Source organism: Gallinula chloropus, assembly GCF_964237585.1.
Source record: "Gallinula chloropus genome assembly, chromosome: 5".
Taxonomy (NCBI): Eukaryota; Metazoa; Chordata; class Aves; order Gruiformes; family Rallidae; genus Gallinula; species Gallinula chloropus.
The window spans coordinates 6810640-6837983 of record NC_140090.1 but is presented as its reverse complement, the minus strand read 5'-3'; the positions used below and the strand labels follow the sequence as shown (position 1 = coordinate 6837983).

At 41.1% G+C, this 27344-nt stretch overlaps 1 protein-coding gene across 1 annotated transcript in view; it reads left to right on the top strand.

The window, feature by feature from the left end:
* The window catches only part of THSD7B (thrombospondin type 1 domain containing 7B), a gene marked incomplete at both ends in the record, with an annotated part of 263012 nt that overhangs the window by 67167 nt on the left and 168501 nt on the right, over positions 1 to 27344 (top strand). The window contains 3 exons of the mRNA XM_084264455.1: positions 3887 to 4056; positions 15391 to 15546; positions 17232 to 17429. Coding sequence (XP_084120581.1) covers positions 3887 to 4056; positions 15391 to 15546; positions 17232 to 17429 — 524 coding nt within the window. The remainder of the gene's footprint in view (positions 1 to 3886; positions 4057 to 15390; positions 15547 to 17231; positions 17430 to 27344) is intronic.

Genomic DNA, 27344 nt, shown 5'->3' with positions numbered 1-27344 from the left:
GATTATGTCTTTCATTTTGCTTGTGGTTGCTATGTTACAAGACGGGGATTTAGAGAGCAGCGCTCTTTACTTTGTTGGAAATTCAAAGCTTTTCAGAAGTGAAACAATGGAAATCTGGAAAGTTTTAAGACTTTTTTTTTTTCCAAAAGCCTCGAGGTTACTGCTGAGATATGGGTGTAATGGTATCACTTTGTGAATGAGGCCTGTTACATGCCCCAATTAAAGATAAGGCATTAGTGTGAAGTAGAAAAAAGTGGAAAGGAAATGCAGTGGACCATGCTGGTAGGCTGCTGGAGTTACACTTCGGTAGCAGCTCTTCAGCCCTTTGACCTTTGCTGGCCTTGGACATGCAGTGGTGACCTCCTGGCATCTGGGTCACTTCCTTATCTCCCCTTGGATCAGGAACCATCCATGGAGAAGCTTTGGTTCTCCAGCTCTGCATTGGACATCTCTGTGGCCACAGAAGTGGGTGTTGCAGTGCAAAAGTATCTTTAGCCTTGACCATAATGGAAACCTGTGGGACCCACTCTTCTGCTTCCTCAGCTGTTTAGTGGAGAAATTCAGAGCACTGTTTGTGATGTGAAAGGCTCTCCAGCTTTATCAGCCAAGTTCCTTCCTAGATACATAAAGCATGCTCTTTATTGCTTCTAAATTAGCAGGTTTTCTTTGCCCAGTTTCTTAAGCAGAGTGATATATCTGTCTGTGGATTCTGGAGGTCCCCATTTGGGACATCAGCTATTAGTCTAGCCATCGACAATGGGGGCTGTCAATCCCTGAAGTGGCTAGACCTCCCATAACTCACTGTATTGGCAAAACCTCACACAAGCCTATTGGGAAGCCGAAGGCTGAGATTTTTAAGCTATAATGAGATGTCTGTAGATGAACATGGGCATAGCTAAGACTGCAGCTATGAGTCTGCATCAGTCTAATGATACTGTTAGGAGTTTAACTGAGATGTTAAATCTGTTGACATTTGAAATTGTCACTAGTAGGTTTTGGTGTAGGGATTGCAAAAGCACATTGGAGCTGGCCAACTGATGATCTAAATGCATGATGCTTCTTTCACTTCCAGACTCTTCACCCTCTAGGGAAGGTGAACAGGATGGCTGGATGGTGTTGGTGTCTCTGCTTAATGCCAGTACAGTGCATCTCCAGTAGTGTCTGCTCTTACAATGAGATGTCCAAAGACACATTGATGGCTTTGCTCATCTTCGATCAGTTGGAGAAATCAGTTGTGTGGTAAACCCAGTGCAGATATTGATAATAATTTGCAAACACTGGCTTGAGATTGCCAGTTACAGCCCTCCCCCCAGGTATTTGTCAGCCTTCAGTCTCTGGTCTTTACTAACGGCTATTAGTGAACTTGTGATTAAATTTAATTATAGATTATGTTAATTCTCATTGTCTTTAGTGTAGTCCATAGATGGGCAAGCTAACACCAAGTACTGACCATGCTGCTGAGGTCACTGCTTTCATGTGGAAACTTCTTGTGTTATTTTTCCCACTGAGTGGGACAGCAATCCCTTGGATATGTTTCTGGTGTATGGGCTTGTTAATGGCTGAGAAAACGTGTACTTTTTAAACACCCAATGTTCAGGATCAGGATTTGTTCCTGGAAAACTCCAGGTGGCTGAGGGCATGTCCAGTTGGAGAAAGGTGAGATGGCGTAATGGGGCTCAGGCTTTAAGCTGCTCATCAGACTGCTCTCCGGTGTAGCACTGTATCCAGTTTCTCTGTGAAAATATCTAAAGTTGTGGGGTGTTCTTTTTTTTTTTTTTTTTTAAAGGTTCAGGGGCTGATGAAGCTTAATTATCTCTGAGCTCAAATTAATTATTTTGCATAATTTTAATCACTGATGGCCTAATTTGTGTAGCTGTTAACTCCCACAGCTCATGCTGAACAGGAGAAGCAGGTGCTTACACCTCTGGAAACGGGTCTTTAGGATCCAGAGTTCATGGCTACATAAGCCAAATATTGATAATCAGTTTACTTTGGCCAGTTGTTGTAATAAGAAGTAATGCCCTAACCCAACTATTTCCATGGCTGTGGAAGGACGCAGATGTTCTGTGTTCAGGCTTCTAGTTCTGAAAGTATAGACCTGAAGAGCATGGTGGCCTGAAGTGGTATGGAGGAGGAATCCTCTTCACGTGGTGTTTGATGAAGACCACTTTTCACTGCCTTTATTGTCAGAGGACGGTTGCATTTAACACAGTGGGTCTAAGGAATGTGATTAGGGATTCCCAGAAGCAACAACTGGAAAAAAAAGAAGTAATCATGGCTGTGCTTTATATGTTGTGGGAGTTCAGGTGTTCCATGCTTGTCATGTGAAAAGCATATTCTTTATTTTTTTTCTCTGTTGCCAGTGAACCCTGTGAGTGTATCGACATGTGCATGTGGTACTGTATATTATTTAAGAGAGCGTGACAGCTCATCTGAAAAGTACCTGTAAATTAAAAGTGTCAGTATTCACAAGCATTTTCCATGTGTATGTCACAAAATTCATAAGTGCTTTGTGGCTGGAAATCATTCTTATGCCCATATCTACAATGTAAGAAGTTGAGAGAACATTGATGTGTGCTCAGGCAAACTAATGTCTTTATATTTCATATAATTTTGAGATGTGTGTTTCCTTACCATAGCTGCAGCCAGGGAACAGATACTTGCTGTGGAGAATACACAGAATGACCACATGGAAAGCTTTTTTTGTGGAGACACCCCGTTGCTCTGGAGCTTACAGTGATCAATCAGGAGGTTAACAAACATACATAGTTTTAACAACCGTGGATCTGCCGCCAGGGGAGGGAGCGTTTGTCTTGAGGATAAAGGAAGGAAATTTATTTTACGTGGTTTACATTACACAAACCCCAAATATTGCAAGGAACAAGTAAACTATGAAATTTAGAGGAGCAAAGGAATAAAGCAGCAGAAGTGTGAACAGATTGGTTATAAAACCGATATTGCCTAAGATTTGCATTTGGGAAGCTGAAGAAAGGCTTCAGGCTCTTATTTACTCACTGGTACTGTGACCTGTGAATCAAAATGAACTATGCCTGTGAAAACTGTAGTGCTAGAAATATGCTCTACGTTTTCAGGCAGGATGGGGAAATAATTTTTGCTTCCCACTGATGCACAATGCTATTTTCCCCAGCGTTTTAATAAGTTCTTCCTGGCATTTATGATGGTACACACCAATGATGACTGTCTGTCTGTACGGCGCTCGCGTATCTGCCCAAGAGCGTTACTCTTCCTTGAAAACCCTTAATGCTCTTTAGGTGTGAAGTGAATATGGAATGGAAATAGTTTTATCTAGAGCTTGCTGTGTATCACAACTACTGGAAACTGAAATGAGAGAACCGTGGCACTTTAGCCAATCCCTTGAAGAAATTGGCTGTGCCCTAGGCGTTTATAAAGCTGTCACCTGTAGAAAAGCTGCCCGGTGCTCGGAGCTCCATTGACATATGTAGGGTTTTAGCTATTAAGTGCATTTCAGAGTGAGGTGCTCAGCTCTTGGCAGAGAGCGGTGGGTTAGTGGTTTGAGGCACGTGCTTGAAAAACTACTTTTTGCGCTTAATCGAACCTCTTAATCTTCGTTCCTTCCTTGCACCCTGCTCAGAGAGGGTGTCAGGATGATTTAGTGTTTCAGAATGCTTTGGAGATTAGTGAAAAGTTTTACACAGCTGCTCCAGACAAATAGCAAATACTTAACATTTGTAAATTTACCTTAATTCACTGTTCAGAATGTTTCAGATCCCTCCTCCCCCTTTTTCAGACAGATGCTGCTATAAAGATTAAACAAACTATATTTTATCATCTAGTGAAGTACCACTCCCTCACCTATAGTCTTTTCAAAACCTCTTGTTTGACCTGGCCCCTTTTCTTTCCAAAGGTTTGCCTGGAGGACTTCTGAGTGGAAAGCTTGCCAAGTGTCTCTCCTCCTTGACCAGCAGGACCCTCACCATCAAAAGCAGGCAGGCCTTTGTGGAGGTGGCATACAAACCCGGGAGGTCTACTGCGCCCAAGTCACCGTGGAGCTTGGGATGCACCGAATGAAGGAAGGTATGTGCATAGGGTCCTTCTGAATTGTTTGGCCCAGGGAGATCTGAGGAAGAGAAACAGAGGGAGAAAAAAAATAATTAGATGCAGTCATTAGTAGGCTTTGTCTAGTTGATGTTGTATCCACCTTACATAGGGAGGTGTTACTGAGTGTTGGAGGGAGCAGGAGGGCATGTTCCTCAGAGTCCTGAGGAGCTGCCAGGAGCTACAGTCTTCCAGGGTGTACTGATGCTAGGTGTGTAAGAGTACTTGTATGGGGGGTTTCAAAGGGTGGGTGAGCTGAGTTTGGCTTGGAGTGGAGTTTTCTTCCTTTCTTGTATGTCAGGTAGCCCATCCCCTTGGTTACAGAATCTATTTATCTGTGGTTTTAGTCCTGGTTTAGAGTATAAAAAAAGATGTCACAGTCCATTCTGGATATGGCTTTAGCCTCTGCTTCAGATTGATACACAATCTTTCCTGTGATTTTTGAAGGGGAAAGCAGAAATAATATTGTCACAACTTCTGAGCAGACAGACGGGTTTTGGACTCTGGAAGTGAGTTATTTTTCTTTTAGTAGAATAATGAGTAGATACAGATGCACAATGAATAATTCATCTGAGGCTGTTTTATTTACTCTATGTAGTGCTCTTGCAGATATGTTTTTGAGCAGAGATGTAAGATAATAAGAACACAATATCATATCTTAAATTTATTTACTTACAAAGGCAAAGCAAATGTTTCCTGGAAGCTCAGTGTGTCCTAGCATCCTGCACAGACTCTGAGATTATATAAAACCAGACCTGATTTGATCTCTACTCAATCCATATATAGTTGCTCCTTCACCCATCCCAAACATGTGGTGCTACCTTGCTCTCCCAGCACAACCCCCTCTGCTGCTCTGCAGCAGTGTGTGCTGTGCTTGACTGTCAAAGTAAGGAAAGTGCTGTTGGTGGCAGGTGTGTAACATTTCTTGACTGTCTTCATCCTCTTGACCACTTCTGAGGTTCATGCAGGTGCTGTATGGCAATTGGTGAGCAGCAAGCTTCAGCTGTTTTCATTCATGCTTTAGTCTCTTACAGTATTGTGAATTACTCCAGAAGATTAGAGGAGTGCATGTGAAATCCTTACACCAATGTAAATAGTAACAGATTTGTCAGTAACAGTCTTTCTCACCTGCAGGTTTTTCCCATGTTCAAAGTTCAGTTCAATTTAAAAATTACAAACCCTCCCCTCAACAAAAACAAAACTTTGGGATGTGTCTTCCTTGTTTTTCCAGTCCTAGAAAAGAAATAATAGTTCAGTAGGCAACTGAAAAAACCAAACATGCATAGCAGTTGTGCAGGGCATCAATTATTACTGCTGTTCCAAGGCAGTAGTGCAGGATTGAGCACTCCTTGGAAAGTGAGAACTTCATGTACTGTCAACAGTCACATGCAAATAGAGAGAGGGAAAGCCTTCCTCTTGTCCCTCCCTATCCAGTAGTATTCAGTGTGTTTTGTTTACTAGCTGATCAATTTTTGTTCTTTGAATAAATAGGGAATGACATTTTTTCTGGCCTCTTTTCTGGCAATCTGAACTGATAGAATACTTTTATTCATCAATAGGACATCTCATTTTATTGTACCATTTTGTCAGTGATGGGGAGAAGATGAGGAAGTTAATCTTTCTGTGTGTAAGCAAATTGAGAATCTAACTGCTACCATCAAAAGCACAGTAGTTTTTCTTTCTTTACCTCTTGAGTGTCCTTAAAGGGATCATTCAGGAATCAAACAAGCGAGTCTAATAGGATATTACCATCCATCAGAGTAGTTATTCTTCTGGTTACTTCCAATGAGGATTTGGACTTAGGCCCAGTGACATATGTGAAAGAAGATTTTGTCCTGTGGTCTCTCCAGCAGCATTCTTGGATAAAATATGTTGAATCCTAGTTGGAGACAGGTACCATCTGTGATGTATTTATACATATTGCTCAAAGCTCTTTTATCCCCCAAGGATATCTTTCCTATTTTTCATTTGCTTAGTTTTCTCTTCTACTTCTTCTTTTATTAAAATGTGTATATAAAGGGAGCCCCTGTTTTCTTGAGTCCCTGTGTATCAGTTACTCAGAAGGTTAGGTCTGCTCAAATCTTTCTCTGTTTTGATTATACAAGTCCAGCTTGAAGATACTGGAAAGGGAAAACTTTCACTTGGGTATTCCTTTCAGAATAGCATTGATATGATTTCATCTCTTTTTCTTCCCCAAGAGCTGACCTAACTAAGAAATCCCTGCCTTAATCCAAGCAAAGTTATATATTTTTTTGGCCTTAAGGAGAAAGTCCCTACTTTCAACATGGCTATTGAGTATTTGGAGACAGAAGGTCTTCCAATCTTAGAAGTCCTGTGTAATACTTTTGCGTTCTGAGACTCTTACACTTAGGAAGCTGCATTGTTCAGATATCTGTATTTCTGTGGATGCAGGTGAGTCAGTGTATGGGCACCTACGTTATGAGACTGGGAAATTTTTTGTTAACTCTTCTGTCCAAGAAATCTCCATTCAGTTGTGAGGCTTTTGTTAGCTCAGACTGAATTAGCTTTAAACCTATCCTTGTGTTTTTTTCTTCAAGTATCTCACTGAATTTTAGCACATTTAAATTTAAAATACTTAATTTTCACCGAAGGGTGTTCATCTAATACTTTGAGTTTATCATTATTCTTTTGATATCCAGAGATGGAAGCATCAAATCTGCATGTTTGAATTGATGGTGCTTTTATTGACAAATTTTGCAGAAAAAGTAGCTTAGAACATACAGATGAGCTACCTATGGTACAGCCCTGATTGTCCCTTTATTTCTTTTGTCTCTGGATACTCCCAGATCCCTGTTCTGGACATCCTGTAACCGGAACAAACTGTAGATATGGTCGTGATTGCCCACCACCTTAAATATAAATCTGTTCTCTCATATGGAACATCTTTTAAATAAAGCAAAAATGCAGATCCTCAGCTTACTTTTAAAGCCAGGCACTGCTAATGTGGAACACACATTTTATTCTCTTTTGTAAGCAGGCTTTTCTGGATTAAGATAGCATTTCATAAAATCAGTAGTCATGAAAATCTTACCTGAAACGTGTTTTCCCACCACAAATTTTAATTAATCTGTGTGAACTTCACTAACTAGCAATCCCCAGTATGCCAACAAGAAAGGCATTTGGTAAAAGTGTGGAAGAATATTGTGACATCATTGGTTTATGAAATCTCTCTCCTTCTTTGCAATACAACTGTCCTCTTAATTGCAATAAATAAGTCAAATAATATGGGAATTAAAGCTCCTCTTAGAGACTGGGGATGGTGCCTGGTTTAATCTTCTTCAGGATTTTTTACCTTTTCTCCTGAAGGCCAGGGAGTATCCTTGTGTTTTCTAATTAAAATTTGCTTTTTGGGTTTGTCTAGAGACTATAACTCTTTATCTCTATTATGGGAGATGGTATCTTTTATAAAATCCTCCAGAAGCATCTTCTCTCTTCTCTGAAGTAGTTACCTTCTGTCCCTAGTGACTGGGATTGCTGTTCTCTCCATATTTTCTGTAGCTTTCTAACTAGGGATCTGCCTGTCCTGTCATTCTTTCATAAAATTTGTGCTTTATATATCTTGACGTTTTTTCTTTTCACTTGTTTGAATGAGATCCAATTTACTTCTCACTTTCAGAATTTTCTTAGAATGTGTTTTGGAGCCTGTCTGCTTAAGTTTTAATTATAGGACTGAAAAGACCTCTGTGAAATGCTGTTCTTCCTTGAATCTTCTTTATTGTTTACCCAGCATAGTAAACTTGGCTAATAAAATGTATCTCTTATTACCATCTCACCAGCAAATCATTGCAGTTTCCCATCTTCTTAATCTTTGTTATTTTCCATCTGAAAACCCACATTGGGTTCTCATAGCTATTGCAAGGTTCTAAAGTTTGGTTTACAATTTTTTTGCTTAATGAGTAGCTCCATCATATTTGTGTCCATATATTTATTTTTATTTGACCTTGGATTTCAGTAGCAGGTATGTGAGGTCATTGTGCCTTCATTATTCTGAAGGTATCGTCTTAGTGTTACCCTGCAAAACTATTTCTTACAGAAGTCTTTATTACTTTTATACCTCTGTTTCCTTTGAGAGAGAATTAACCCTCACCAATTAGTAGATACTGGGCTTATTTATTCCACTTGCCTACACCCATTTTTTGCTTTATTTTTAGGCTGCAATCCCACCTGGTTCATCTTGCACCAGCTTTTTAAAATAAACTTGTGTCTCGCCATCTGTAGCAACAAGAACTCCTTTAGTCTGTTTACGATTCAAGACTTAGTAAACACTCAAGTACCTTTTCAGGTCTGATGGTTACTCTCTGATCCATCCCTGCGTGTATTCCCCTATGTATTTTTGTCTTACAAGCCACTTTACTGGCAGAATCCCCAGATGGTCTGAAAGTGTTCCCCTGCACTTTCATCTAAGTCCTGCTTATGTGAGTCTCAAAATGATGATTTTATGGCCTTTATCCTTTCTTGTTTTCCACAAAATATTGAGCTTTCTTCCAGTTTCTGACAAAGTTGTCTGAATCTTTCCTACTGATGAGTGCACTCTTCAGACTATTTTTAATTCTCACATGGGAGGTGTTTTGGTACTGTGTTTTATTTCCCAGGAATTAGTGCCTCTTTGGAGTTGCAGAGAGATTACTCTGAGGACTCCTTTCATTCGTATCTTGTATTATTCTGTGTTTATTCTCATTGCTTTCAATCTGCCCTTTTGTCTTTGCTCTAAAATAGGTGGTTTTGCCGCCTTTGCTCTGTACGTCTCTGTCCTACTGAGGGTGCTGCATTTTTCCCCCTGCAAGTTCTTTGTTCTGCTCTGAATCGTGATCTTCCAGTGTGTGTCTTCTGAGGAAATTGTGTTTCAAAGTGGTTCGTGTAGTATCTGTTCAATAAGCTATGGAAGTAGTTCCAGGAAGAGAAGAATACCAGTGGGGAGCCCTATTTGAATGTACCTCCATCCCCCTGGATGCTCACTGTCTTGTGAGCCACCAAGTCCCAACTCCTTAGAAACAGTAGGTTGGTTGTGCAGGTGGTTGTCATTTGTGGCCATTACTGTCCTGCATATTTATTGGGAAAATACCGCATCCACGGAGGTGAACTGCCCATATGGGGTGTCATGGGCTATGCACTGTTGGAAGGAACAGGAGCCCTGTGTAGAGTACAAGCCGTGAATTAAATGCACGCTGTATTTTTTTTCCCCCCAAAAAAATTATGCTGGTGAAGCTGCAGGAATGAGAAGATTGATTGACTCTACGGATATTAGAATTTAGGGACTTTGATGTTTAAATCCTGTTGTCCTTGTCTGGTTTATGAAATTGAAAGGGAATAATTTAGAATGCATTAGGAATGAGAAAACTTGACTGGAACCAGGAAGGGGAGAGAACTGATGGTCAACAGTGGTGTGAAAAAGGCTCTGTTGGACTGGCTTGTGGCGCAGCAGCAGAAACGTCCAGCCTGAATCACAGAAACCATATTCTCAGGTGGCAGAACCACCCCCTTCCAAAGATCCCTCTCATCCCAAACTAGTTATTTATCATTGGGATGACCGAACTGGCTTGAAAAGATGAGAAATACACGTCTGAAGTGTAAAATGTATTCGGGCAAGTCTGCATCAGATTTATATTGCTGGGATGCCGAGTTATTGATCTGTAAGCTCACCAAATGCTGAGCAGAATTTACGAGATACAACTCACATAATGGAAAAATAAATATGTAACAGCTGGCTTCTTCAGGGGAAACCCTGTGGAAGCAAGAGAGGAAATGATTTCGCTCAGATCGTCGCGGTGCTTGACAGTAATGTTTAAATGCGTATTTCGAAAATTTTAGTTTGAATCCATTAGGGAAAAAAACATTTTCCCTAATGTCTTTGAGAGGTGTAATATTTTCAGTTCTTTCATGTCTGGAAACTAATTAAAGTAAAATGAAGAGAATAATGTATAAAAAGACTGACAGTGAAAGAAGTGTGCCTTCTAAAAGGTGACTTACAAAGAATGTGCCTTTTTTCGTCAACAAGCTGTTTGATATGACCATGAAATATTTATTCCTTTATAAATACTTTTATTTACATAGCTGGCTTTGGTACGCAGCAAATAATCTTCTGCCCAGTCAGTTCACAAGAGATACTAGGCTTTTAGTTCAGTGTTTTCTCCTTGGAAGCAGAGATTTTAATTGCATTTGTATTTCTGGATTGATTTTATTCAAAACAGTGACTGTTTGTTTTGAGTAGTTTTGTCCTGTTGTTGTTATGAGGCCGGGGAGCTGCATTGTGCTCAAGCAATAACGTTGAGTCAGATGACAGAGACAAAGGGATTTGTGTGTAGCCAGCTACACCACGAAGTGGGACACTGGGGAGTTATCATGAAGCCAGTCGTGGCTGGTCTGCTGCAGGGACAGGAGACGTTTCGACATCAAGGTAGCTTGTGAATGTGGGCCAGCCCTACATGGAGCAGCCCTGCTGATTTCGGGGCCTGAGCAGGCCGTGCTGCGGGCAGACTAGCTTAGCATGTCCCTAGCTTAGCTTTGGGCCATCTGTAGCGTGTTGCGGTGTCACAGATGCATCCGTGGCCGTGCTTTTCTTACCGTGTCAGGGCTCCTGCAGTGACATGGCATTCGCTGACCAGAGTTCCGCTCCTCCTACCGAACGAACGCTCAACTCGGCAGTGGGCAAAGCTTGCGGTCTTACGAGGCCTTCATGAAGTAAGTCCCCATCTTTGGGTTGCCTTCCCTGTTTCCCTTGTGATTTCTCTCACCCTCTCCAACAGTCTGTCCAAGTGATTTCCAGCATCCAGCAGCCTTTTCTGGATAACAGGGCTCAAACATCCAGTAGAATCCCTTTTCCCTTCTCATCATTGCTTTCCCAGGCATCCCAGCAGCCCTATTGCCTCCACTTGTTTTTCCTTGTTACTCTTAAAAACTTGCCTCCTCTGGTCTGCTCAGTCGTGTGACTGCTGGTGGGAAGCCCTGTGTTTGGTCTCAATTTTTTATCACAAGTTCTGCAGTTTCTCGATAGATTCTGCTGTTGTGAAACAAGACAATATCCCTGCTGGGATCAGGATCCCCTTTATACAGCAGAGGATGTGGACACAGGAAAACTTTTTATTCCGTGGAGTGCTAATAGTCTGTGTCACTTTAATAAAATTGTGAGGATCTTTATTGTTCTGAAATACATTAAACTGTTGTTGCTCTTGGCAATCTGCTATTAACCCTCTTTCATGCTGTGATTAGCCTTCTATTCATACTTTGTTTTTTTGGCTATTAAATAGATTTTAATTGAAAGCAGGACTTCAACTTTGTGCCTTGTGGCTTCAAAACTAATTGATTCTTCTTAAAAGCATAAAGGCACCCTTTCCATCAGGCGTGGGGTGCATTAGGCTTTACCAGAGGGATGTGCTGGACTAGGCTTGACGCAGTTTGCAGGCTAGTTAAATTCCATTCACCACTCCTCCTTTGTCTAATCTTTTGTTTTTTGCTATAAAAGCCAGTCTTTCACGATAGAGAAATTGCTTACAAATGTTGTGCTGGTTTATCCCTATTATGTTATACACATGTAGGTGTTTTTATAACTCATTCCTTTGTGATTTTCCCAAGTAATTTCCCTTTGTATTGATCCAAGTCTCTTTGGCAAAGGTGGTGGAATTTTTACAGATATGCTGTCCCTTTCCTGTACCCTGGCAATCATTAATTTGGCTTAGTTTTTCCAAAAGATAAACATATGCATTTATTGCCTGGAGAATTGCATATCAGCTAAAATATGGCTGCACCAGTCTGTAAGAGAGAGTCCTGTTATTCTTGACTTGTATTCCAGTGATGGAGGTGATGTTTAGAAACATCTCATTTAGGTGTTAATATCAGAAGTACTTGTTTATTCATTGTAAAAGGGAAATGAAGTTCAAGTCCAGTGAAAAAAGCATTAGTTATCTCCTGAGGAGTTGAAAAACTAAATTTGAAAGCAGTAATTTTAACCAAAATACTGTCCTATATGTTACTCTCACCGTCTGTCCATGAATGCTTTTAACATGGCATTGGTATGGACACCTGCAAGTATGTGCCTGTATGACTGTATTCACAGATAATTTATTTATTGGCTTAAAATTGCATTATGGAAATAATGATATCAGAGCTGATTTTGTCTTCCACTCTTCCTCCAAAGCTCTAAGTCAGTAAAAATATATAGGGAAACAAGATACTTTAGAACCCAATTTATTATCTCCTGCTGGTAGCAATAACCTGAAAATAACAGCAAATAGTAAAATTCAAACTCGAGGCAGACACTGGGGCTGGGGAACGGCTGTAGTTGCATTTATAAAGGATAGATTCAATATAACAGCTATAGAAATGTGCAATGTTTCAGAGGCTCCCAGATTAGTACTTGATTGCTTTTTCAAGTTTGTTCTATAGATTGGGAAGAACACAGGATTTTAAAAGGTACGAAGAAGCGTAGTAAATAAGCTGCTACTTGAATCAGAGATATTGCCTCCCCCTCTCACTCTTCTCTGCCCTGGTTTCTGCCTTTCCCCTTCCCCCCAAAAAGTGGGTAATATTTTTCAATGGAGAATAATTAGACAAAAAACCACTTTTTTTGTATAAATGTAGGAAAATGCAATTAGCCAGTCAATTATTAAGCAAAATCAGAAGGCTGGCTGGTATATAAAGACAGACCTAGCGTCTTTGTTCATTTATCATAGGCATAATGTGAGGTTTTTTTTTTTCTAGAACAGGGAACAGACTACCTGCAACTCTTTTTGGGGTTGGTGTGTGTTGGCATTGAAAAGATTCGCGGAACCCCCCCACCTTATAGTTCCTTCAAAAAACAGAAAGTATTTATTAGAGTATGAAAGAACAGCAATAGAAAATAGCATCAAGCAATAGAAAATCACATCAGTCACATGGAAATCACCTGATCAAACTCTGACTTGTCAGTCAAACAGCTGAAGAAGGGATGAACCTCTTTTATGGGAGACCCCACTGATGCAGACAGTCACTCTGGTTATCATGCTGGGACATGTGGCCTCTTAGACCCTCCTGGTTTTGGGAAAGGATGCTATTGTATGTGCATGTCTTAATGCAGCCTGTTTCTTTTCATTTCTGTCTTATTCCTGAAGCCTTTCATTGGAGGACTGAGGTCAGTCTGGAGCGAATATAGAATATATTCGGGTATTTAATGAGAATAGTCTGTGTATTCCCTGATTACCATTTTACAGAATATATAGAATTACTAAAGGAAGTGGGTAAACAAGCTGTTTTATTCTAGTGACAAGCAGGATGTTGGTCCTGGAAAAAGAGTTGGCAGTGCTGGAATTAAATACGGCATCGCTCTGAGGGAGGAAGAGGGAGCAGGAAAGTGGTTGGCAGGGAGATAAAGGCTGGGTTTTCCTCCAAAATAGGAGTCTTCCATGAGTTTGGGATGGCTGGTAGCCTCAGCCTACTAATAAAAACCTGCCCCTTTAACTTCTCCTAATAATTTTTTCTTGTTTTGATTTTATCCAAACTAAATTTAAAATACCCCCAGCACCTCTGGCTGTAGCTGGTTAGCTTCAAGGCAGGAGATCCAACCTGCTTTATCGAGCAACTTCCATGTTCAGTTAGTTTTATTGCAATATAGAAACAATCTAAAAATTCTTGGGGAGCAAGAGATGGTTCTAACATCAACATGTTGAGTTAGACCAAAGTAGGACTGGCTTTTAGTCCTTGGGTTTGTGTGTGTTCTTTCATTTCTTCATGTGAACTTTCCAAAAATGATGCAGTTTTGCTACATTTGATGCTGAAAGGCAGGTTAAGCCATGCATGAGACTTCTTGGTAAAATAAATACTCTTAGCCTTAAAACTCTTAATATTTATCTCATTCTGTCTGTCACTTCACTTGCGAGGTCTTTAGAAAGGGTCTGTCAGCACTCAGGTGTATAGAATTTATGCCACCTTGCTATAATCTCTAAATGAACATGTCAAAGGCCATACAGTATCTCAGAAATCATTCACAAAGGGGTCTTTTTTTATCTTAGAATTAAATCACATCTGTTGATTAATCCTGTTATTCTGATGAACTGGAATCATAAGCACTGATATTGGTCTGAAGTCTCAGCTTCAGGATGTGCAAATCAAAATTTACTGGGATTTTGAGCACTGAAGTCTTGTGTTTTAAAAACAGTTGTGTTTTTCTTCCAATGATTTTAAAGAAAATAGTAAAATATCTAAAAAAAAAAAAGATTACTCATATGTTGGACATATTTTTTGGAAGTTCTTTTCAATTCCGTGCATGGAAGCAAGGAAAATAGACATTAAAAATAAAAATGAGGATAAAGCAAACTCGGTAGTTATAAAAATTAATGAAGTCTTGGTAGTACTGTGGCAATGAGAACTCAAACAAGCCTTTGCCTTTTCAAAGTCCACTTTGATATTGATTTATCTAAAGAGACAGCCAAATCCAGTCTGTAATGTAATAAAAATGCACTATCATATAATAACTCAAAAGATAGATTTAAGAGTTTTTCCCCTTCTTTTCCTTTCTCCCTCTGCCCCAAATAAAAAGAGAAGTTAATTGAAACTAGAGATCTCTTATGATAAATGAAAACACAAAGGGGAGCAGCTTTCCAAATTTATTGTCAGCATCACCGGAAGTGGTACTTTGGCAAGGTTTGGGGGTGGCTCATCTCATAGATGAAGAGGTTTGGAGATCCACGCCTGCCTTAGGTGCCAGCAGTTCAGGTAAACATCTCACTTCCTAGGCAGGAAAGATCCTTTTTCAATATGTCTGTGATGAAGCAAACAAGACCTCTGCTCAATTTTATTGAAAGCAGATGAAGAAAATTCAAAGCATCCTGCATCCGTAACCTTGCGTTGGCCGTGCCCGTGAAGGTGATGGCTGTGGAGACATCCCCTGTGCTTAGTTTTTGTCACCTGCCTCTGCCTGGCTCCCAGTTGCAGCATGAGCTTTTTGTGTTTCCTTTTTTTATACACCTCTTGTTTCTTTGGTACACAGCAAAGGGGGCTTCCTGGGATTAGATTCCAGTTTGTTGCTCCAGCATTGTGGAAAACCAGGACTGAATTTATTATCGAGCACCCCTTTTACCATCAGGCATAGTCTTAACTGGCCTGCTGGACATGGATCATTTAGATAAAATTCTATGTGCCTTGCTGAGCAGAGGATTAACTTTTTACTCTGGGACCCCAAAAAACCCTAAAAAAGTACTTTTTTTGTGCATTTGAGAAAGCTGAGGCCAGCTCGCAAAGCTTCAGAGCTCTGTGTGCTGGTCAGGGCAGAGTTACAGAGTTACAGCTCTTTCTTCCCCCCACTGCTTATTTTTCCCCTCACAGTTACTAGACCAGTTGATGGGAAGCTATGCCTGGGTCCTGCTCCATCCACCTCCCAGCTGTGTAACGTGCCGTGCCCATCAGAGTGCGTGGTGTCTGCCTGGTCAGTGTGGGGTCCCTGCCTTCATGAGAACTGCCAGGACCGCCATGGAAGAAAAGGTAACAGCTGCTCTTACATATTGCTTTTGCAGGATCAGGGTATCTACAGTGGGTAATGGAATATGATGATAAGATTGCAAAAGCAGCGATGTCAAATTTTATGTTGGGAGCTTAATGTATTTTAAAAGAAATTAATCTAACACGGGGTGAAGCTCTGAGGTGTGTGTACAGGTGTAGAATGTGACCTTTAAAAGCTTTTTGCAGTTATTCTTGGGAGAAGAAAAGAAAAAAGATAAGATTTTCAACCTGATTCAGATCCTTTTATCCTGCACTGAACCTGTAGGAAAGGAGGATTTCTTGGCATTGCAGCTGCAAACCTCCATAGCCAGACAGTCCTCACCGTCCCCCCACCACCAGAAGTCCTGCTGCATGCCTGGGTTCAAGCACAATACTGGTGGGGTGAGCGTGGAGGGCGTCAGGACTTAGGGCTATCCCACATCTTGGAGTTTAGAAGTGGTTCTCATTGTTCTGGGTTTGGTTTAACTTCTTGGAAGAAGAGTGTGTGAACAGAAATTAACCCCTCTGGATTTTAATTGCCCAGCATCCATGTTTCATGCTGCAACAGATTCTTTGTGGAGCTTTTCCTTTGCTTACAAAACACGCTGAAAAGATGTCTGCGGGAGTTTGTGTCAGGGATGGAGTAAGTATTGGTTTGAAATTAGATGTTTCTGAAAACAGCCTGAGATTTTTAAGTGATTTCAGAGTTTTTCAAGTTAAAAAAAAAAATAAAATTAAACACACCTTCCCCCCAAACAAATGGCTAAGTAGAAATATTTGCAAAACCATGTAATTTTTAAATTGTTCTGAATGGTTTCTTTTTGTTAGTTTGGTGGAAGTTCAGTCTGCTGTATTCTCTGGAATGTTTTATTCTGCGTTTTCTCTCCTCTTTTATGGCCGAGGCATTTCCATATGGCCTCTAATGATGCTGTGTAATTGCCCCTTGCTTGAGACTGCTCTGGGAAAGACCACCACAGATTTTTTTTCCTTCCTTTCTTAACATTTTGTGTCATTTCCATAACAAAACACGCTGAAAGAGACTTGTGTATTAGTTCTGCATTTTATATGGCAACATGACTTTTGGTTTTATTCAGAAGGAGGTAGATTATGTAATCAATTCTTTCATTATTTCTGTAACCTTTTTCTTCCACTTTACATTTGAATCTTCCACTTTAATAGGATGTCATTTTCAAAGAGGTTTGATATGCATTATGTATCAGAAATCCTTACACCTTCATAAGGGAGAATGCTAATTTCTTAGTAAACTGCTCTGCTGTATCTCAAAACAAGTCTTTTCATTAGTGGATTCCCAGGCAGAATATAGATGTCCTTTATATCTTCAACTCCTTGACTGTTTCTCTCTTTTTATCTTAATGTTGTTATTACATTAATGTATGCATCAGTGGCGAAGTCCTATACTTGGACACGTGCTTTTTTATCTAATGTTGATGAAAAAGAAATGGGGAAAAATGTGGATTGTTGTAATTTTTGTACAGACTGTTAGAATTTTGCATCCCAGGGCTGTGGGCACATACAGCCACATTTGGTCCCACTCAATTCTGTCTGTAAGCATCGTGCTCTTGTTTGTCTTTCTATCCCTCACTTCCAGATGCCCTACGTAGTCCTCTTGTTTTATTGGCATAAATATTTTTGCAGTTGTCAAGTTGATTCAGTTTCTCTCTTTCCAGGCTTTAGAATGAGACAGAGGGAAGTGATCGTAGAACCCGTAGGCACCCTAGCAGGTTGCCCGCACTTAATAGAGTCGATTCCTTGCGAAGACCCGGTGTGTTACGAGTGGATCGTTGCAGAAGGGGTATGTGTGACTGACCATGGGAGATGTGGACCTGGAAACCGCATGCAGAAGGTCGTATGCAAGAACAGGAAAGGTGCGTAACAGTCTTCAAAGCCCCATGTTTTTTTGTGCCTCCTCCTACAATGGTGTTCTGCTCCAGAGAAAATGTGATTATTTGCAGTAGGTCCTTACTCAGTTTTTATGAAACTTTATGAGTTTTGAGTTGACTGTGATGCTCACAAAAGCCTAGTGCTGATAGCACCTGGGATTTTGCTTGGAGCCTTCCTTTCTACTTTATCCTAAAGGAGGTGGCTCACCAGTGCAGGTGATGTGTTGTCGCTGCTGTCCTCATCACAACAAAAGCGGGATACCAATGGCCTGTTTCTCACTAGAATCCTTGTTTTATTTCCCCAGCACATCTTGCACTAAAGTAGGGCTGTCACTGAGGCCAGCTGCAGTATGGGCATTCCCAAAATGAATCTGGCTCCCAGCATTTCTCCTATCCTCAGTTTTTTAGCATGCAGTCTGAGTGTTCATCTCACTACAATTCTGAGGATGTTTATCTCTTACAATCCTGATAAGAGATGCTGGCTTGTGCCACCAAAATTAATATGAGCATTAGATGTAAATGAAATGATTGTATTAAACAATACTTTACTTGGCAGCAGTTTGAGACCTGCAGTGTGTTCAGTTTGCAAGTTGTTAATAATGAATAAGTACATTTTTATATGATGCTTACAAACAACCAGCAAGAGCTTATTTCTTGTGCAGGGTTTGAACCTGAGCCAAAAGTTTCATTTCTTGATAAGGTCACTGTTGTCACATCTTTAGTTTCAATTATATGGAGCATGATTTTGCAGTCCTTAGTCGCAGGGAGATTGTGCTATCATCTCAAAAGTGGCAAAATTGTGGAACTTGAGAGCATGATATGTGAAAAAGAATATATCTGAAAAGAAGCATTCTTGTACGAGGTGCCGAGACAGGCTGATGGCAGGAAACAATTTCAAGTCGGTAACAAGAGGGGTTAATTGGCAAGTGGTTAAAAATAGTGTGTCATTTACGAGGCATTAGAATCTGACAGAGTAAAATGATGGCTGCTTTGTCTGAAGAGCACAGATTCTTCTGAAATATGTTTGAAATCTATGTGGTTTTCTTGTAAGCTTGTGAAACGGGGCAAAAGAGTGATCTTCAACTGGTATAAATTGACATGGAATATAACAGACAGCAAAGAGCTGTCTGAATTTTGTCTGAGTGGTCTCTTCTGATGTGTGGTCATAACTGTAGGTCTGGTCCTGCAGCGATGTCTGCAGATGGAGCCTTGTACTGCTACTTTATGCTGGTAAAACCATGCCAACATCTATTTCTGTGCTCTGTCTTGCAACTGGGAAGGAAAGCATCTAACATGGCAGATGCTCATTGATCTCCGATCCAACTGTACTCGGTGGCTATGATCCTTAAGAAGCCATGCCTTTCAAGTGTCTCTTCTTCACTTAATGGTTCAACGAGATACTGGAAGTTTCACAGTGCCCTTTTTCACTTCAATTACCCTGTGCATGTTCTAGTTACAAAAAAACGCCCACAAAATAGTTAGGATGTTCTTCCTGTCCCACCACCCCAAGGGAAACATCAGCACTAGGTGTGATCACTGTTCTAACTGAGCAGGTTTTGCAAGGGAACACCCAGATCCCTTGGCAGATTAGAAGCACTTTGTTAAATAGAAAGTTTCAAACTAGTGAGTTTTTGATTCAGTAGGATAGGACTGGAGGAGTACTTACATCTGGAAAAAAGAGTCAGTTTATTTCTTCTTCTGTCAATCCACTAATACTAGTTGCTTTGTTTCCAACCTTTTTTTTCCCCCCTTCTGTAATGTTCCCTTAACTGGATTCTCATTTCAGTAAGTGCACTATTTTCTCTGGTAAAAGCTGGAGTAAGCAGCAGAGTTGCACAAAGTGTTTTGCCTGGAATCGTTGGTTAGTAGTGGGAAGCCAGTAGGGAGTCGTGTGAAGCTGAGAGACGTATCAATTACAGGTAGAACAGTGCAGAGCTTACACTGGTGCATAGCATTATGTGGTTCAAAAGTCTGCCTGAGGAGCTGCCCCGCTGAAAGCGTTTAGTGCAGCAGCATTGTGTGCTGGCATTTTCATTTACTTAAGCACCTTCTGTAGAATTCAGCGCTGTTATCCCAGAATCCAGTCTTTTATCCAGTCATTCTGTCCTCTGTGCCTGGCATTGTTGCTCACTAGTCTCAGTGAATGCCAAAATGGATGAAATAATTTTTTTACCCCTTTAAATGAAAAAAACCCAATGTATCATCTTAACAACAGTTCCTCTGGGCCTGGAGTATGGTGATGAGGGGACTTAGGGTCTTCCCTGTATCCCTGCCTGCAGGATGTCTTCATTTTCATGTAAATGCCAGACTTTTTGGCATGGTGCTCTCCTCCTTTGCTGCAATGTGTTATCTTGCTTCTCTTTAGAAGTAGCTGATCTATCAGTCCCGTTTGCTGGCAATGCTATGGAAGACCTCAGCATCGTGGCTTCTTGGTCTTCTCTCCCTCCATCCACAGAGTGGCTTAACCCATGTCCTTTGTGAGCCCGGGCTGTGCTGTGTAATGCTGGGCTGCTGCATACTGCTCTCCATGGCTCAGAGACCTGGGGCCATTTTCATGAGGAAAGTGTTTTTAGGTTTGCCCAAAATGAGCTTTAATGACACTGGGTGCAGTGGAGGGGAACTGGCCATGTTTTGCAGTCCTCTCCCCCATGGCAGAGCTAGTGGGATCCTGTTGGCCTGAACAAAGGTTTACTTTGATACATGTTGATAGACAGTGGGTGAAGTTAACAAGGCATTAGCACTTCTTGTCCCACTGCTGGTGTCCCCAGTGTCTTTCTCCCATGCCATGTCTCTTGCGCACTCATGGTGCCAGTCTGTGCTGTGAGAGGGGGTTGGGAGGAACCAGTCTGGAGTTGAGCAGGGAGTAGTATTGACCAAGGTGACAAAGCACTGCTGGTCACATATGGGCAGTATTTTTCTGAAGACATCCCTGTCAAAGCAGTATCTCTCTATAAGGAGAATTTCAGTGAGCCTGTGGTCAGTCTAGAGGTGCAGAAGTGACCTTTTAGTTTCTTACATAGGTTAATGTAGGGGGTGCATAATGAAGGGGCCTCCACAGGGTGTGTGGAGTACTGTCTCCAATCCCTGTTAATAAGTTACTGAACATGCATATGGTGCTTGTGAGAAGCTCTGAGTGTCTGGTCCATATCCCTTGAGTGTGCCTTTTCCATTGCTTCAGAAGACAGGAGTGTAATAAATCAAACAAAACTAAATAATGTGTAGAAATGCAATGAGGTAATGCATAGAATGAGGAAAGACTCATGTTGTGTGCGTCTTCCAAACAAAATTTTGCAGCAAAGTGGTTTTTATTTAGCTAGTAAAGGGCAGTTGGATCCTTTTGAGGAATTTTGTGAAGGAATATTAGAGGAAAATGGATGGTGATACTACAAATTGCATTATGTAACTGCCTCATTGGGTACATGGATCGATAGAATTCAGATGAAGGAATTTGTTTGAAAACTTTTTTTTATATTCATAGATAACCCAAGAATTCTTTGTGATTTTTCTCAGAGTTGTTGTTTTAGGTTGCTGTTGTAGTTTTGTGTGGCTGGGTTCTGATGGAGAAGGGGGGCTGCAGGGGTGGCTGCTATAAGAAGCAGTGAGAAGCTCTCTGAAGGCCCCACAGAGCAAACACCAGCTGCCTCAAGGCCAGGGTCATTGTGGACCAAGGCTGAGTCCATCAGCGATGGTCACAGTGCCTCTGGGAATCACATCTAGGAGAAAAAAAAAACCACAAGCAGCTGCTTTTTGCCACTGGAGAAGGGAGTGAGCTGTAAGGAGCTGTGCAGGCACCAAGGCCAGGGAAAGAGTGGGGAGAAGGCACCCCAGGTGCCAGAGAGAAAGATGCCCCTGCAGCCCCTGGAAAAGGATGAGAAGGAATTCAGTGCTTGTAACGTAGTGTCGATCAGATATTTGCAAGTGCATGACACTTGAATTTGGGCAGTCTTGGTTAGAACTGGCAAACATGACTGTGCCTTGACCAGATGAAAGTTACTCTCTGCCAACTTTCTAGTTTACTTGCACCCCTTAAATGTTGCTGCTCAGTAGATACAAAACTGCAAAGATGGTCAAACAAGTTCTTGTTTCAAAATGCAATTGGACAGTAAGAAAAATGAATTTAATTTCATTTTTTGAAGACAGTGACCAAAATAACATTTTGTGTGCTCTGCTCCTTGTGCTTCCGCGATAGGTGCAGGTACTTGGAGTATGGCAAGGAGAGTTCAATGTTGTAGCATTGCAGGTGACGTTAGGTGGCAGGACTTGGCTCAGGGCCGACAGGTAAAAGTTTGGTCAGAAGAAGAGTTAGTGTACCTTCATAGGTGGCTTCCCAACCTTTTGATTTAGACACTAAGACAACTGGATTTAACATGTAAATGTTGTTGGGTTCAGTCTGATGGAAGAATTTGAGGCCCCTTTTTCTTGTTATTTTCTGTATCTATTAAGTTGTATTAATAATAAAAAAATAGATAAGGAGACAAATGTTGAACCAAACCATGGTTTTTAGAAATGCACGTTATACTCCCATAGCTCATTGTGCTCATTGTGATGAGAAGTGCAGCCTGGGTGCACTGAGAACATATGTAAGAGGAACTAGGACAATAAATTCATGAAATAACAAGTATGAGTCATTAAAGCAACAATTCATTTTCTAGGCATCTTGTAAATGTTTCTGACAGTACTGTAAACTAAATCTCACCTATTAGCAATGCTTCTGAATAGATTGTAAAATGTTGTTATTCAGAATCATACCCGCCAGTCGTCAGTCTGTTTTGTTGTAATTCCCATGTCATCATTTATTAATTTGCTTCTGCTTGTTCTGATTCCTACCAGAAGAACTATTAGTGACAGAGATGATTCCTCTGTGATAGTGAACAGCAGAGTGTCTAAATATTAAAAAAAATACGAGATAATTTATACCCTTCCTAGTTTTAATTGGAAATTATTAGATTGGCAACAATGTTTAATGCAGAGGTAATGTGGTTTTGCTCTATTCATAGTTAATAATCCAGTCATGACTCCAGAGGCGCTGAGTGCTTGCCATTCCTTTCTATACCATCAGCTTGGCTATGAGGGCTACTTTGAATTAAAACTATGGGGTTGCCTTCCTTTGTGAGGACAGTATTTATAGCAGCACCGAGTGATCTGTTGGTTCCCTCTTTCTGCACTGTTGATGCAGTGATAGGGAGATGCAGGTGCCCAACCCAGAGGAGCGAGGTCCTGGTGCTGAAGGTGCCCCAGAACAGCAGCACTGTTGCTCATCCGCAGCACCCAAAATGACTGTTACTGGGACCTGTCACAAACCCATCTTCTTCGGCAGCTTCTGCCTCACCTAGGTGCTCCCAGGCACCTCAGAGGCTTCTGTGCACCTGCTCCAGCCGTATCTGATAAATGAATAATATCTGGCAGGTCCTGGGACTCCTGCCTGCAAGGGACAAACCACCCTGCCAAGGCGGTAGCTGAGAAATAAAACACACTGGGATCCTACTGTCACAGCTGTCACGGTGGCAGTGTGTTTTCTTTAAGTATTCTCAGAGGATTAAGCTGCTGGCTCTGAGCTGCAGGAGTTGTCTGAGCTGGGGGCAGCACCCATCGCCTCAGCCTGGGCGTGTTGAGCCCCAGGACTGCTGGACATGGGGCTGTACGACCGCTCGGTCAGGGATATAAATTATTGTGGAGCAGAAGAAATATCAGTCAATCTCATCTCAGCGGTGCTATACCAGATGATTAAATCTCTCTTTTTTCTTCTTTACCTGGTATTATAAAAAAAAAGCCCCACAACTCCCCCCAAAACCCCAGGGTGTATTTGCAGGGGGTAGAGAATAGAAAAAAGACATAAATAAGGGTCTTCACCAAACTTTTAGGGCTGTTACTACTTTTGCTTTTGAGCAGAAAACCTTTAGACTGCTGCTTCTGCTGCTGTTCTGGCAGTGCAACAGCTTCATTTTATTTTTCCATGCAATCTCTCTGGTTCTAGGCACTCGGTATCTAGAATGGACACTTGCCAAGAAGACAAGAGGGATTTGTTTTTCAAGTGCTCGTAAGTTCAGTGAAAAAGTACATGTTTTGGGAGAAATACATCTATTCCCCAATTTCTGTTCCATTCGACACTTTTATTTGTAAAACTGGAGAACAGTATTTCAGAGAGTCACAATGTTTTCTTTCAGCTTGTTTTCTTTTAGATTAAATGTTTACTGTTTGTTTGGGGTTTTTTGTAAATGAACTGGACCAAGTCTGTAACAAAATTAAAAAATCAAAATATTTCTAAAAGAGGGTATTAATATAAAATAAAATACTCCTTTTAGATTAAACAAACATTTTCCCGTATCTTGAAATGACTCTTTTCCTAAATTCTCCCCCAATCTCTCTTTTGTCTGCTTAAAACAGTTATGGAGGGTTTTTTTTCTCCTTTTTACTTTTTTTTTGGTTCAGTGCCCAAACAGAAATCCATTATTCACACAGCTCTATTGACAGAGCAGACACTGAAATCCTGTTGGAATTCAAGCGAAGAGTAAGGGAAGTAGGGTAATCAAAGCAGTGTTATTTTAAGATCCAGTATTATGTTCTGCCAGAGCTCGACAGAGAAGCCCTGCACTTAGGGAAGCTGAAGACTCTTTGGGGGTAGAATATTAATAACAGTGCGCTCAGTTACCTGCCTGTACCTCCATTTGGAGCATGACGTGCCCTGTGGTCCCTAAGTCTTGATTTTTCATCTTGTAATAGATTACTGATAGAGAATTAATTTGCAGAGTCTGTTTAATTTCTCAGAGAAAAGATTTACTGTTCTTGATTTATGGAAAGTAAGTTTTAAATAAGTTCTTTCTGACATACCAGAATAAATCTTAAATCTCCATTGACACTCCGTGTCGCAGCAACACTGTGTCTGTAGCTCTTGCTTCTCCTGCAAGAGTCGCACAAGCTTCGGTTGTGTTCTTCATTTTACAAACTGAAACTTTCAGAAACCAAAAGAAGCAGTTCTGTTTGTAAAATGAAAATGTTCGTTTTCAAGGTAACATGGAAACACACCTGTCTGTAACCTGACCTTAATACTTGGAGTAGCAGAAATCAATTATTCTTCACTGATGCTCTTTCCCCGATCTGCCTGTACGGAGAACGGACCCATGCGGGCTTTGACACTGATGGGTGGGCAGAGAGTGAGCTTATAGTGGGATGCAGTAGATGAGAGAAGGGTGTATAGCTAAACAGCTCTGTCAGTGCATTAGGAACTGGTGTGTCTTGGCTTCTTGCAGACAGGCTTCTATGCTGCTTTGGTCAAATTCATCAGCGCTAGCTGGGCACACTTGATGGGGGTGTTGCCTGAGGTGACTAATCCACGTGTACGTTGTGGATTAGTCATCTAAACGCAAACTGGAGGGGAGACAACTTTACAGCTGTGAGATTGGGAATTACTTTGTAGGGAAAGGTGAAGTTACCCAGTTGCTTCACCCACTTGTGTGTACAATCCATAAAATGAAACAGGCACCAGCTCTTCCACACCTGCACATGCAGTTACTGTCGTGGGGCTCAGCCTTCTGCACTGCTCTGCACATTACTTGTCCTGTACCTCACTGTACCCAGTCATTGGAGCTGATGATCCCAAACCAGAGTGTTTTAATGACTACTCAACACACCAACCCTTGAAGGCAACGTGCAGAGCCTTCCAGTGGTTAATAGGATCCATACTTCTCCTTTTGCAGCTGTGGAGGAAGGAGCATATTGCAGTGTCATAGCACGGCTGATGAGGAGTGTTCCAGGGATCCTGAAGAATGGTGTGTGCTTTGTTCAATGGATTTGAGACCCATTTGCTTTTTGTAGTCATAAAGATTGATGTGCTCTTTGAGCAGGCTGGCTGTTCATGAGCCAGGTGGAGTGGGTGTAGTTACCTCCATCAGACGTTACCTCACCAGGCCAAATATTTGATGTCTCTTGCTGGCAACATTTAAAAAGACAAAAAGCAGATTGTGACCTGCTCTATGACTGGTGTATTGACCATTTGAGGATGGACGTCATCATGAATCGCAGTGAATTTTGCTGCCCTTGCATCCTCTCCTGCAGATGATGTCTGCACAAGAAAGATCAGCTTTAGGTTAATTTTAGGATAAGTTCCTAAAAAGTAAGAGCTTTCTTTGCTTAGTTTCACTTTAACAGATTTAATTAATTCAAGACCATAGCAAACATATGGCCAAGGAAGATAGAAACTCAAAAGTCTATACACAATTCTTGTACTACCTGCATTTGTGTAAGTACCAGTGTCTTTGAATCAGGCATATTGCATTAAAATACAGGCTGAAGTGCTTGCTGGTGGAAAGCTGGAGGGTGGTGGGTTTGCATCTAGAGAAACAACCCAAACCTACTTTTGATTAGTTTTTTTCAATCTTTCCATGCAAACCTGTTGCGGGTTTTCCAGCTTGAACAGTGACTGTGCTTTTTGAGATGCTGGTGGTGTGATTTGTGTCAGTCATCCAGAAGGCAGCTGTAATGGGTATCCAGTGGTGCTGTGAGTCTGTCGTTGGCAGGCAGGTACCAGTGGAGTTGATTAGGGATATAGCCAGCTTTCATCCTCTCTGTGCTTGTCAGTGTAAGGTATTACAGCTACCTGTGAAAACATTTTTCTCCCCTGCCAGCTGGGCTCGTTGTGAGCTTGTGGTCAGTGCAGGATGCCCTCAAATGAAATTTCCATGCAAAACTCTTGATTTTTTTTCTTTTTTTTTTTTTTTCCCTTTCTTTTTATAGCATCTAGTGCTCCTTTTTGGTACTTAATGTCTCCAAAAGATGTTTTTCAAGACTTCAGAGCAGCGTTAAAATGGTGAGGGCAAAGGCCATTTCTTCCCTATGGCTGCCTCAGCAAAGAGGAGATGGCCTTTCAAAGACCCAGCTCCCACTTACATTAGTGAGAGGGAGCAGTAGGGGCTGATTTTCAAAAAACATGAATCTGAGTTTCAAACACCTGTAGATTAGGAACAAAGGTTCAAGGTAGCCCTTTCAGAAATGGGAATTATTACATTAAGAAAAAAAAAACCCAACATAATTTATTATGGCAAGATCTGTATTGCCCTTTTATGTTTTAAATGTTATGGGATGAGTTTGACATAAGTTGCTCTGCGTTTGTGATAAAGGTTACCTAAAGAGCATGGTGTGTGTGAGTGACCTGTAGGTCTGTGATGTTGGCACAAGAGGTTTGAAGAAACCATAGGGAAGGATTAATATTTGTATAGGAGGCTAATGCAAATGCATACTTCTAAACTAATTAGTTATAAACTGTTTAATGTCTAGGGAATCTTTATGGAGTTTGGTGCTTGATAATTGCTCAGTTATGAGACTGAAATAAGGTTCCTGTAATGTATTTTTTTTAACTACAAAAGTGTTTATAGTTAACTTTTTAAGTCTGGAAAAGAAATCTTAGAATGGATTTATTTGTTTTCTTCCTCACAACATATTGTAGGCAGAAGTCTCAGATTGTTTCAGTAAGAAACAAGAAAAATACCTATAAGTGCCAAAAGCAATTCCTGTTTTCTCAGTGAAATGGAGCATACAGCCTATAATACCCGATTGGCTGTTTTCTTCAATGTAAGCACAACTTTACCTACATTTTGAGTTCATTTTTAGTGAGTTGCTGTATTTCCTAGGGAACACTGGTCTGACAACGGGGACGTGTGAGCTAGACGGGATCCTTCTTGAACTGTATTTGAAAGGTTGGTAGTAGGTAGATGACGGGTACTAAAATCCACATGAAGATTACTGTTTGTGGATGCAAGGGGAGGGAGGCTAAAAGAGTTGATTTGAGAAGTCTTATTAAGGATCCTGGATCTGTGACCCAGAGATGGCTGAAGTTGCCAGAGGGTGGAAGATGTGGCAGTGAGGCTGAATCTCATCCTTAAGGGTTGTGTTTTTTGGGACTGAACC